At 44.2% G+C, this 13343-nt stretch overlaps 1 protein-coding gene across 2 annotated transcripts in view; it reads right to left on the bottom strand.

Annotated features, from left to right (window-relative positions):
• The window catches only part of GYG1 (glycogenin 1), a 41315-nt gene extending 28376 nt beyond the window's left edge, over positions 1 to 12939 (bottom strand). Inside the window, exons 1-4 of one of the 2 annotated variants that reach the window (XM_027875890.1) lie at positions 11303 to 12939; positions 6805 to 6940; positions 2270 to 2444; positions 1824 to 1986 (exon numbers count right to left, since the gene is read on the bottom strand). In XM_027875890.1, coding sequence (XP_027731691.1) covers positions 1824 to 1986; positions 2270 to 2444; positions 6805 to 6940; positions 11303 to 11309 — 481 coding nt within the window. In that variant the 5' untranslated portion in view covers positions 11310 to 12939. The remainder of the gene's footprint in view (positions 1 to 1823; positions 1987 to 2269; positions 2445 to 6804; positions 6941 to 11302) is intronic. The other variant, XM_027875889.1, reaches the window with a different exon arrangement.
• Positions 12940 to 13343: the final 404 nt, after the last annotated feature.

Genomic DNA, 13343 nt, shown 5'->3' with positions numbered 1-13343 from the left:
GTCTGAGAAAAACCTTTGGTTTTCCTGGTCCAATCTTTACCTGCCCAGTACTGTATTCCATCCATACCCTAGTCATGCCCCTGCACGCTTGCCTGGTGACCCCCTCTGTGAAACCTCACATACCCAGAAACTTCTATATTTGGAGTCTTCAAACCTAGGAATTTCCAGTCTCTTAGCCAATTGGCATCTCCCTGACCAGGAGCATTAGGTGGAAAACCAATTGGGTCTCTGAGCAGGGCTCCTCCCATACTTATAAAAGATTGGCTGATCCCAGATCTGCTGTGATTCCAGAGTTTCTCTTGGACATCCCAAGATGAGTGAGCAGCTTTGCTCCTAGAATTTTCTGAGTTGCCCTGAATCATGGATCCAGGAACCCTATTAAGAGCATCGGATCCTGGTAGCTGCCTTTGCTGACAGGCTGTTGTGGAATTTCTCTTTCCTGCTATTACCTGAAGACTATGACATCTCTGGTCATGTCCTCGCTGCCACCTCCTAGCCCTGCTGTGGAAGTCTTAGTCCCCACTCCAGCTTTAGAGGGTTGATGGGGTGCCCTAGTTTAGAGATATCAATCCTGGCCCTAGTGTCCAGAGTGGGGAGTCAAGGGGCTTCCCCAGCACCCTGCCTCTGGCTTCCTTGAGTATATCCAGTTAAACCCCATGTCTTTCTCTTCTGAGCCTTCTTTTAAGGATCCGAAGCTTTCAGTCCTACCTGGTTCATACTAATGATAACTAATGCAAAGCATTTAACATGTTATCTTAATTACTCATCTGATTCTTTTGTAAAGTCATTTCATTTCCAGCAATAGACTCTGACTCTTCTTCAACGACCTCCAACTTCAACCCCACAGAAGATCTTGACTCCTTTTACAGAAGTCTACTATATGGGCAAACTGTCAAATAGGATTGGAGTGATTCAGAAGAGGCTATGAAGTCACCCCTGTAAGAATATTACCCTTCCTTAGTAGCACCTCCTTAGTTCCAGTCGTCATAGTTCCATTGATTGATTGATCTATACATCTAGCTCCATAAAGGTAAAGGCAAAACACAACTAACTCCTTGTCAGGAAGAGGAAAAATAATCAGACTCCAAGATACTGTTGGCAACAGCAGTATTGGCAGGAGTCAATAAAAGACCAGGCCAGGGCAGTGGGGACAAGCACTGGGATGAGTTGCTGCTTGACACGATGCTTGGTAAACATATTTTTTAAATGCAAGAGATAGTTCCAAGACAAGACTAGATGCATTTGGGGGCTAGGTGGGTGGTTGTGGTATGGGCATAACTAAGAGCGTTGTGGAAGTTGTAAAGAGGCTTCAGATAGTTGTTGGACCAATTGATCTCAAGGTCCCTTCCAACTCTAGGAGTGTCATTCTGTCTGTCTGTCACACATACACACACACCCTTCAAAGCAATCATCATCCTTCCTGAGGAGTGGAGAATTAGTTCTCTTAAGACTCCTACATGCTTCTGCAGAAACTCAAGTTCATTCTGTATTGGAAAAGGCACACCTTGATTGAGACGGTCTGTCTCTGTTTAAATTGTGGAATGGGTAGCCAGGTCCCTAAGAATCTAAAACCATTTGGATTGAATTTAGATATAACGAAAGCCATCCAAAGCCCAGCTTGTGTTCTCTTGACTCTAATTAAACAAACAAACTAAAGCCAAGATACTTCTATGGTAAATGGGTGGGTAGACAACATAATCTACCCAATAAGTGGATTTCAGCTGGATTTGAGATGTGATTGCTCTTCTCATCACATCACTAAGTCATTCCCTAGAATATTAAAAAGCCATCTTATCAGATGCCCAATCAAACAGGATACATACCATCAAAGCTGCCTTGTTCAGAAGCCATATGCAACAGTTGATTGTATGTTTCAATGGAAGGTCGGTAAACAAAGACTCCAGAATTGAAACAGTCAGGCCACCCTGGGTCTGGTGCTGCTGATAGCTCCTCTCTCTCAAAAAGCTCATCAATATTTGTCAGTACCTGATTCAAAAGGAAAACAGGGCATTTATAGAAAGTTTCCCCATCCCATCTATCATCTTCAATCCTCCCACATTAAGGGTCCACAGCATCAAGGTGGCACTTGTCAGAAGTCCCAGGGACAGATTTAAGGTGGCCTCGTTATGCTCCTCTGCCTTCTGTCTATTTTGACATTTGATGTTTTAATCACCCTTTCCTGTCACTGTTAGCTGCATTCCTCTGAACACTTACCAGGTCTCAGTTACTATGTATAGTCTTTTTAGCCACCATTGGCATCTGGACTCACCAGAGTATCTGCATCCATGAACACACATTTGGAATACTGAATTAGAGACCAGCAGTGGAGTTTGGTTAACGTGACCCCCAGTTCAGGTCTCTTCATTAAGGTTAGATGAGCTGAATCCCTGCTGTCCAAGATGTCAACCATGATGACTTCGTCAAAAATCTTCTCTAAAACTTTCCTGTTAAAATAAAGTCCAGTTGGGTGGGTTAATTTTGCCAAACTGCTTTTCCCTCCTCTTTTTCTTCCTTCTATTATAAGGAATGGCTTGTCAGGAAGGAGATAGGAAAGGGACATGTTCAAAATAAAATTAATATAAAAACAAAAAGGTTAAAATTTTTAAATCATTTTAAAATTAAAAATAAAATAAAAATTTTAACAAAAATAAATAAAATTCAGTTCACAGAGCTCAACATCCTTTAGAAAAGCAGAAAATCAGAACTAGTAGCCTCACTGTGACACAAGATTGCTACTTCCCTTCCTTATCCATTATGCCTTTTTTTTTAATCAATCGCTTATTCTGATAAACTTTCTATACCTTTTCTCTCAATTGATTACTCTGATCAATTTCCCCCCATTAAGCCACCTATTCTGTCATGCTATAGGGCAAACTGTGCCTTTCAACCACATTGTAACTGTTGTTTCTTTCGAATCGCTATTTTATTAAAATGTATAATAGAAGTGTGGCCACAGTCTTTCCTTACACCCCTCTGACATCCAGCTTTATGATGGCAGCAATATAACACGATATTACTCTTTCTTAATTCTGGTATACTAGTTACCATGCTGATTTGCAAACCAAAAAAATCACCTGCAAGTATGATTATTAACCAGTTGCAAACACGCATTCCCCTGTAATAAAATGTTCTTTCTGGGAATTTTTCATTCTTATACAGAGTATTACTAAACATTTGGGTTTTGTTCTTCTACAGAACATTACACGACCTTAGAAGATAGTGCTTGCTAATTTGTTATCAGAGATAAGGAAGCAAAAACTCCTAATATATAGTATTCCATCTCTAGGAAGCGTTAGCTCTTTTCACAGCTCAGCTCATCATCTCCTTCCTCCCACCTCCTCACACCCACCTCCCAGCTGTTAATGTTCTTCCCAAGATTACTCATGGGTGTGTAGGATAGCCAGTATTCCTCTGACACATACTGGCTAGGTGACCCTAGACAAGTCCCATGACTTCTCAAAGAGTATGTTACCAAGAAGTTGCTAACCTGCTTTGCTAAAGGGAGCTCCATATACCCATGAAACCACGTCTAGTCCTTATCCCTATATTTTGTATTTACTTATTTGTGCCCATGTTCTATTTTCCCAATAGAATGGGAGCTCTTTGAGGGTAGGAACTGTCCATCATTGTCTCTGAATCTATCCCCAGCATGTAATGCATAGTACACACTTAGTAAATAAATTCTTGACCAACCTACTAAATCAAAGTGGGCATGCTTAGACCAGGACTTTCCCACTGCTGAAATCTGAGATCCTTCTACCATTCACTTACTCTATAGGAGATGAGTTATATAGAATTACATTTCCCCCCTAAAATAGTTAGAAGTCATGAACATTAGACATATGAAACTGTGTACCCCAAAAAATCTCAGAGGTCAGCAAGCCCAAGTTATTGGTCTAATTTTCTGGTGCTGTCGGTTTCAGAATTACACAGCTTACTTTAACAAGCATTGGCCGTGTTTCTCCCTACACTACAAGGCACCGTAGGGATTACTCCGTTTAATCAATGGATAGCAAGTCTGGGATATGGTCATATCTCACTATTACGGAAACTTAACCAATGGAAGTTTAACAAAGTTCTCGAGAGGGACAAGTGACCATAAGTGAAACTAACAGAAAATCAGGATGGGCCCAGGGTTCCTGTCCCACCTCCCACACCTACTAACTGTGTGACCTTGGGCAAGTCTCTTGACTTCTCAGCACCCCAGGCAGCAAGTTGCCTAACTAAGTTACAGATGGACTACTGATCTGCAGTGGTAGAATGAGTTTCCATACCAGACATTCCTCACAATGATAAAAAACAAAAACAACAACAACAAAAAAAAAAAACCACAGGTCAGGACCAACCACAAAAATTAAACAAAAAGAAAATCCCAATATCTAGAATATTGAAAGAATTAAGTCCACAGAATTGAGCTAGAAGAGAAGCCTTGTAGGAGACATGCTATCTATTTTCAAATATTGGAAGCCTCACCACAATAGGGATTAGACCTGCTCTGGTTAGCCCCAGAGGGTAGAACTGGCAGCGAGCAAGTGAGAGCTACAAAAAGACAAATTGAGGCTTGTTCTTCCATCTCTCTTTTTTCTTTTTCAAAGGGGTAAGAAGGGAGGAAAAAAAAAGAGATTTGGTAATTAAATAAGTAAAATAATTTTTAAAATTTAGGCTTCATGTCTGCATAATTCTAAGAACTAGAGTTCCGCATAAGTAAAATGGGCTGGCTCAGGATATCCTCATATCACAGATTTAGAGCTGGTACTGAGTCCAACCTTTTCATTTGACAGATGAGGAAACTGAGGCCCAGATTGGTTAGGTGACTTGTCCGAGGTCAGACAGGGAGTAAGTGACAGAGAGGCAGGATCGGAACCCAGATCCTCTCAACTGCCCCTTGCTGGAATGTTAGGGATCTTTCCACTAGACATCACTGCCAGGTGGCAGGGATTTTCTTCCTTCAAGTAGAGGCTGAACAACCATTTGTCAGGTATTTTGTGATGGGCCACTGAAGTTCCTTTCAACTCTAAAATTCTGGGTGTCTTTGCTGGAAAGGATTTTAGAAATTATCTGGGAGAGGTTGACCACTAGGTCACTTCAGAGAGGAGGAAAGAGAGACTCAGAGGGCAAATGACTTGCTCAAGATGATAGAGTCAGTTAATTAGAGGCTAAGTTGGTACTAGAACTGAGGCTTCCGAACTGCTGCTCCAAGGCTCTTTCCAATCCATCCCCTTACCTTAACTGCACTGCAGTAAACGTCGAAACGATTCCCAAAGTTGGGAGAAAGAAGCATTTTCTGGTTCACCCCATAATTAGCAAAAATAAGCCAACAAATGGGCACCCTCTGCCCCAGCGTTGGTCAGTCCTGCTAGCTCCTTGTACATCTTTTCTTTAGTAGATTACACAGTGGGAAGCCACATCTCTGATATCAAACCCTACTGACCCCCAGGAACAGAGGTGCTAATATGTTACAGAACGCCCTCTTTTCTGGTGCTCTTGCCATGGGGTTCAACTTCTGAAATTTCATAACAGGACCCGTTCAATTCACAAAAGAGGGCCCAAGTGCACGTAAACACAAAACAGAGCTATTAGAGTGAGCCTCATTATTTTTTTAAACATATTAAGTCCTAAGGAACCAATTCAGATATTTCCATTTTAACTACAGCTAAATCAAGATGAACGAGCCAGGTGTACAAGCAGCTGGTGGCCTCTGGGTACCAGGAGTTGGGGATAATTCAGCTATGGGCAAACCTCTAGCCCAACTGCAAACAAATAAAGGGCATTTAAGAATGTTGAGTTGTGTCTGACTCTTTATGACCCCATTTGGGGTTTTCTCAGCAAAGATACTGAAGTGGTTTGCTATTTTCTTCTCCTGCTCATTTTACTGCGGAAATGGAGGCAAACAGAGTTAAGCCCAGGGTCACACTGCTAGTAAGTGTCCTGATTTCAGGCCCAGCATTCTATCCACCAAGCCATCTATTTGCCTGCATTTAAGAACAGATCATGATTGTGATGGAAATGAAAGGTCTTCATAGTCCTTACAGTGGTTCAAGGTGTCATTCCTACTGCCAGGAATAATGCCCCTTGTTTTGGGTTACAGTTCCCAGAAAGGTTTCCCTGGGAAAATAGGGGAAAAGTACAACTTACTCCAGTTAAGATGGCATTCCATTTTGGGATGGCAAGAGAAGTGTGACTCTGTAAAGCTGTAGGTAAAAGTTTTAAAGTATCTAAAGCAATTAAGAGAAAGCCTAGTTACCCAGGGACCAACTGGCTTCACACATTGACAAAAAAACAGGGACTGATTTCTTTGGAATGATTTTCTCTTACTCCTCTCTTAAAAAGGATTTATTTAGGGATGTTGCTCATAAGTTTTTCTTTTCATTTCTTATAACTTTTATTTATATATTTATATTCTATATAACTTATATTTCTTATGACTTATAAACACTGTGGGACAAAAGAATGGGGATGAGGAAGACTTGTAGAAAGCAATCTAGCAAAAAGAGTTTGAGTTACAAAATCCTTTCTAATACTAATAGATGACTATATGTGTGCTAGGTGAGTAAGAAGCCCTTATATAGTGCTTGAGCCTCACAACAACCTTCTGAGCTAAGTACTGGGGCATTATTATCCTCATTTTACAGAAAGGTGAGGTGACCAGTCCAACATGCTATCCACTCTACCAGGCTGCCTCGAGTAGAAGCCAAACTTTCTATGCACTGATAAGTTAGTTCCTGAAAAGTAGCTGGTCTGCATGCCAAAGAGGCCAGAAATTTAACCATCAAGGACAAGTCACAAATAGAAGGAATGTCTTACCTCATAGACTCGGAGACCTGCGGGGTTATCAGCACGGTTAACCTTTTTATCGTTCTGTGTTGTTTCAGTGAGGAGCCGAGCACTAATGCTCCTCTAGCGTAGGAGTCATTTGTTGACAAAGTCACAAAAGACTGATCTTAATGGAAAAAGAGAGATGACACTGATTACAGGATCCCAGAATCAGGAGGAAAAAAAAAAGACAGAACAGTCTGTTCCCTTTGGTGGTAGTGGGGGTAGTGGGGGGTTATTGCTAATTGCTTCTCTTGGCCCTTTGGCTAAGATCAAGTACACTTTTTGGGAGGGAGAAGGTGCAGGGAAGTCCCCTCTTGCCAAAGTCAAACTATTTTCATGTCCTTTAGCAAAAGCAGCAAATCTGAGATCACATTTGCTTCTGGACAAAGAAGACATAAGCAGTTAGCAGAGTAGCCTGGGTCACACTTAGTAGGGTGACTAACCAAGGAAAAGATCACTATTAAACTTAAGGTTTAACCCCTATTCTTATTGTAGCCATTTAGTATAACGCTCCCATTTTATTGATGAGGAAACTGAAGCCCAGGGACATTTAACGCCTTATTCAAAGTGACACAGAGCAAAAATTTAGGATTTGAACCCAGGTCTTCTAATGCCTAATCTGTACCACATTAGAAAGCCTCAGGAAAAATACTACTGGCTTAATACCCAGGGGAATGCCAACATCTGCAAATTAATTAAAAGTAATGAAGTGATCACATAGTAAGTGTGTTCAGTTTCCCTAACAAGGTGGCTTCAAGTAGATGAAAAGCCAAGTCTAAATACAACTGCCAACAGGAATCTAGATGATCTGAGAATAGTACTTGAGCCTTTAATCTGATTTGTAGCTTTTAGTTTAAATGCACGGGCATGTAGCCAACTCTATGCTGAAAATCAGAGTTTGTAGAGACAGAATGAACTGTGTACACGGAAAAATGCTTTGCAGTGGGAGTCGGAAGATCCAGGTTCAAACCTTGGCTGTTAACTCTTTGCAAGATACTAGAGCTAGTTACTTAACCTCTCTGGGCCTCAGTTGCCTCATCTGTAAAATGGGAGGAGTGCCCATAGATTTAGCCCTGGAAGGGATCTAAGAGGCCATCTCATCTACTCCTTTCATTTTTCAGATGAGGAAACTGAGGCTCAGAGAGACTGAATATCTTGTCTAGGGTCAAAGAGCTCCAGCCAGTGTCTGAGGCAGATTTGCTTGATCACATTATGCTGCCCTTCCCTAGGCTGCTAAGGGCCCTCTTCCAAGTCTAAAGCTAGGGTCCCATAACACACCTAAATTGATTTTATTTGACCAGTTCTCAAAACATTCAAACTATTCTCCCTCAAAAAATGACCCTGAGGGGCAAATCCCACTCCTTGATTTTTCTTTATAGAAACATGCAGTCTCACATACAATTCCTAGTAAGTTTGCAAAGATTGCAGGAAGCTTCTGTCTCTTTAGTTGTTAAAATGGGAGCCAGGACAACCAAGGAATGTTTTCCCCACTGAGTCGCTGTAGTTGTGAAAGCCCACAGACCATCTGGGTTCCCACTGGTGACTGAGTTCAACTAGGCTGCTAACTGCACCTCATACCCTGGGCCTCTTGGGAGTATGTCACCTTTCCAATATTAAAAGGCCAGTCCCTTTCAGAGAATTGTAGAAAGCTAGTTAATAAGCTTAACTAATAAGAAATATTTAAACAAAATACAGAGGATACTTAAGTATCCTAGCATTGACTGACACTAGACACCGTCTCCCTAGCAGTGAGCTAGGTCTTTGTTGCCTCAGGAAGTCCTCCTGGGTTTCCTCGTATACCTTTAACCAGTTTTCAACCAGGAGGGTTGATAATTGTGAAACTATGGAAAGGAGGGGAAGGAAGGTGGTTAAGCCAACAAATTGTTGGACCCACGGGAGAGCTGGGACCAAGGGAAGAAGAATGTCATGTCCCTGAGTATGTTATCAAGAAAGCGGAAGGGGTCTAACGGAAAGTCTGTTGAATTAGAAGTCAGGAGGTAGGTTCGGATCTTAGCTCCAATACTTGCTACTGGTGTGGCCAGTGGCCAAATCGCTTAACTCTCCCGGCTTCAGTTTCCTTGCCTGTAAAATGAAAGGCTGGAATTAGATGGTCTCTCTATCTATTATTCAACTATCTTTATCTCTCTTTCTTACAGCCAGAAAATGATAAGTGCCAGGCCCTTTGTCATTGTTCTGTCTTGTTTTCATTCCTCTGCCCCATGAGAGGTAGAATGGAGTAGTGTTTAGACAGCTGACCTCAAATTCAAACAGGATTCAAAGCCCTGCCTCAGAAACATCCAGGCTGTATGCCTCTAGGTCAGTCACTGCCAGTGCCTCGAGGCAGCTCTCAAAGACTGTACATTGCCTTGGGTGGGTGAGGGGGGGATTAAGGATTTGTATTGGTTAGGGGGTCCTTCCACCAATGAAATCACAGTTCTAATTTTAAAAATCCATGAGTTATACATGGTTCTCCTCCTCCCACTCCCCAGTCCTCCAGGAATCGCCAATCCTTGGTCTCAAAGGACACATACGTATCTTTGAGGACAATCTTCTCCTGGTCTCATTCAGTTGCAAGATCTGCAGAATGAAGAGGTTGGATTACACGGTCTCTCAGGTCCCTTTTCAGTTGGAAACCTTATGAGCCTATCGGTGGTCCCAGGTTCATAGTGAGCCCCAGAATTTAGGTGACTGGCTGGCCTCTTAACAGGAGCCCCATTCTAGTCTCTATTGTTAAATAACCCTTCAAAATATCCAGCAGTTAGACACTGTGTAATTCCTAGGAGAGGTGTAACACTGGGATGCAAGACTTGTTCATCTGTTATATCCAACCATTCAAAAGAATGATACAAGAAAATCACCAAGATAAATGTGATTCAAAGGTCAGAAAAAGGATAAGGAGGAAGAGTGAGGACAAAGGTCCTAGAGTTTACAGAGATTTCTGGCAGAAAGTGTGATGGGAAAGGTAGGAGGTGATTGATCGGAGGATTTGGAGCTAGAAGGAATTTTAAAGATCAATGCTTCCATTTTCCCGAGGCCTAGGCAAATCCAGTGACTTGTGTATGGTTACACTGGCAAACAGCAGAGCCGGGATTCAAAATGAAGACACCTGACTCTCATTTTATTCGGGATAGGCTCTGGAGAGGGAATGCAATTGCTGTGGGTCAGGGATTCTTGACCTTTCTGTGTATCACGGACCCCTCCGCAGTCCGGTGAAGCCTATGGACTCTTCTCAGGGTAATGTTTTTAAATGGATAAAATGCACAGGATTACAACTATAGGGTTATAACTAAGAAACCAACTATATGAAACACTGCTGTTAAAATACATTTTTAAAAACCAGTTAATGGACCACTGGTGAAGACCCTCCTCGGCCTGGCCGGGGATCCCTGCCTGCCGGGAGAGCAGTCGTACAGTCACATTTACTAGAGCTCCTGGTCAGGGGCAGAACTGGATCGTAGGCCATGTCTGCTGCATTTCCCCATGCACCCAGCCTGTCCTTGAACGCCCACCTCAGAGCAGACGCAGCATCTTGCCGGGCCTTATTTGCAACAAGTGGGCTTCCGAAAGGCAAGAGCGTCTGGAGTCGAGTCAGGTCAGCGGGAGTCCCAGGTCCCTGGGACCTACTCCCAGAGGGCAGACTGGCTGCCAGGCACCTCGTGCCCGCGCGGGCTGCCCCGGCTCCCCGCAGCCCTGCAGTGCCGGCCTAAAAATAGGCGCGGGCCAAGGGCGATGCCATCAATGCCTAGCCGGCCCCGGTAGAGCCGCACCCGGGGCCTCCTCCCAGTGGAGCAACTAGTTACGTTCCTTCCCGTGGGCCCTGGTGGGGAGACGAGAGAAGCTCCGGGGAATTCCGCAGTGTCCTAGTCGCGGGCAGGAGGAGGGGATGTCGGGGATGGGAGGCGAGGTTCCTCCCCACCCCCACCCCACCCCAGCAGCAGCTGCTGCAGCTGTCAGTCCTTTAAACGGGAAGGGGGGGGGCGACGCACCGGAGAAAGCGGCCGCAAAGGGGTGATCCCGCGGAGGAGGAAGGGAGGCCACCCTCCGGCCGGGGGTGGGGAAACGAGATCTCCAAGGTGCTCTGACACCTTGCTAGGAACACGGCAAAACCAGTCTAGGGAGCCTCCACCTCCTCAGGCCGTCCCGAGGAGGGAGGGTGACAAGCGAAGCAGAACAGCCTGGGGTAGGGGTCCCCACAGACCCCAAGTTTCTCCGCCAACACCCCCCTCCAGCCAACGTACCCCTTTTGGGGCTATCGCGCTCCCCGCAAACCTAAGAGCCAAGGCCCCGGAAAGCGAAATAGAAAACGAAAGGCCGGGAAGGAGAGCAGAGACAGAAGGAAGAAGGAAGGAAGGACAGAAAGAGGTGGAGAAGACGAAGTAGCTTCAATGCACCGCCAAGCGCCCCGGGCGCACGGAGAGACCCAGTGCTAGACCCAGCCGGCCCCAGGGGCTTCCCCGAGCCCCGCCCGGGCTGGCCACGGACATACCTGTCATGGTGCCGCCGGAGTCGAGGTTGCTGGGGAGGCAGTGACTCGGTGGCTCTGGAGCGCAGGCAGCCCAGGCGCCGGGGCGAGGGGGCACCCGAGAGAAGCAGCTGGAAGAGAGCGGACCCGGCAGCTAGGTCTTATACGACACGGTCACGTGGAGCACGTACGCTGGCTTTCAGCTCTGCATCCTTCCTGCCCGTGGGTCGCCTGTTGGGCTGCTGCAGCCGACCGCAGCGGCCAGCTCTGGTGGGGCTTGGCCCAAATGTCTCCCTGAGACTCCTCTGCGCAGCGCGGGTCAAATGACCCGTGCGTGCAGTCCCCCGGACTAGGTGAGAACTGCTCCTTGCCCGCTGTCAACAAGCGTCTTGCCAGTCACCCACCCCCTCCCCCAGTTTCCAGGTGGGGAAACCGGGCGTCTTGAACTTGTGCAAGTCTGCGTTTGGGTCAGGAAGGGGGAGGGTAGGCACAGCACCGGCTCCTTACTTCCTTTTAGCTCAACTCCAGCGGCTTCCCTTTCACTGTTAGGATTATGGAGTACTGCTTGGGCCAGGGGGTCGGGATATACCAGCTGAATTTTGGAACACAATCCCGGAAGATTCCCATTTTCCAGGGAATCCCTCCTTCCCATCACCTCCACATTCCTAATGATCTTTAGGTCTCTTGAGGCTTCCATACAGGAAGACAAAGGGTTCATAAGATAACAAATTTGGAGCTGGAAAGGATTGTAGACGCCATTTAATCCAAATCCTTCATGGGGGGAGGTGTTTGAAAAAAAAAAAGTTTTATTGTTACCCATGTGATATTTATACCATGTGCTCCAATCCTCTTGTGACAAAGAAAAACATTTAGGTTAAACCCAACTAACGAGTAACCACTGCAAACTGTTTACTGAAGTATGTTTCTGTGTCATTTCTCCAAGACTGAGATGATTCATTGTAATTCTTTAGATATCGATTGCCTGGTAGTCCAACCTCCTCATTTTACAGATAAAGAACCCCGTTCACAAAAAGTGTAAGAGGCAGAGGGGAACTTGAACCCATCCTCTTAGGACAAATCGAACGTCTCCCCACTACGCCACCATGATTTCCTTGATTAGAGAAAGTTTTGTTTCATTTTGTTTTAGCCTAACCATTGAGCCAAATGTCACAGAGAAGGATTTTTGTTTGATCCGGAGTGGGGGTTCTAAACCTGAGTCTATGAACTTGCATTTTTAGGTCTGATAATCTATATTTCAATAAAATTGATTTCCTTTCTAATGCTATGTATTTTATTTTATGCATTTAAAGACATTATTCTGATAAGAGATCCATTGGTTTCACCATACTGCCAAAAAAGGTAGACCTAGAGATAAAAAGATAAGCCTAGATTAATAGGGAGCCAATGAAGATTACTGAGCATGAAAGTGCTGCGGTCAGACCTGTGTTTTAGGAATATCACTTTGACAGCTGAATGTGACATAGATTAGCACTGCCCAAGGGTAGAATGAAGTGCTTCACCAGGTTCCCGTTTCCCCTCATTGGATGTTTTCTAGCAGAGATTGAACAACTATTCATAGGATATGTTAAAATTGGGATTCCTTTTGGACATGAGTTGTGTGACAGGTGGACACAGAGAGCCCTCCAGTTCTAAAACTCTATGATTCTGTAATGTTAAGGTCTGGCTTTTGACGAAGCTAATGTAATTTCTTTTAAATAAAGTTTTATTGATGTTTGCTTTTTATTCACTTTTATTTTCCATTGTATCTAGAGTCATCCTTTATAACAAAGAATAAAAAAGAAGGGGAAAGGTTCAGCAAAATTAACACATTAAAAAAAAAAAAGTTGATATCCCACACTCACTATTTCTGTAGGCTAATGCAATCACCTTATGGAAGCATGGTAGTTTAGTATCCAGGTCAAGGAAAATGATACTTATTTCTCATTATAGTTTGTAACATATGGAATATTGTAGTTGGCTCTCAGTCCCATATCTTAAGAGGGACATTGACAAATTAGAGAATGTGTTCAAGAAAGATGTTGAAGGGTCTGGAAATCCCATCCTA

Source organism: Vombatus ursinus, unplaced genomic scaffold (genome assembly GCF_900497805.2).
Source record: "Vombatus ursinus unplaced genomic scaffold, bare-nosed wombat genome assembly UNPS02014810.1, whole genome shotgun sequence".
NCBI classification, from domain to species: Eukaryota; Metazoa; Chordata; class Mammalia; order Diprotodontia; family Vombatidae; genus Vombatus; species Vombatus ursinus.
The sequence above is the reverse complement of the archived record's forward strand: the minus strand, read 5'-3'. Positions and strand labels throughout refer to the sequence as shown.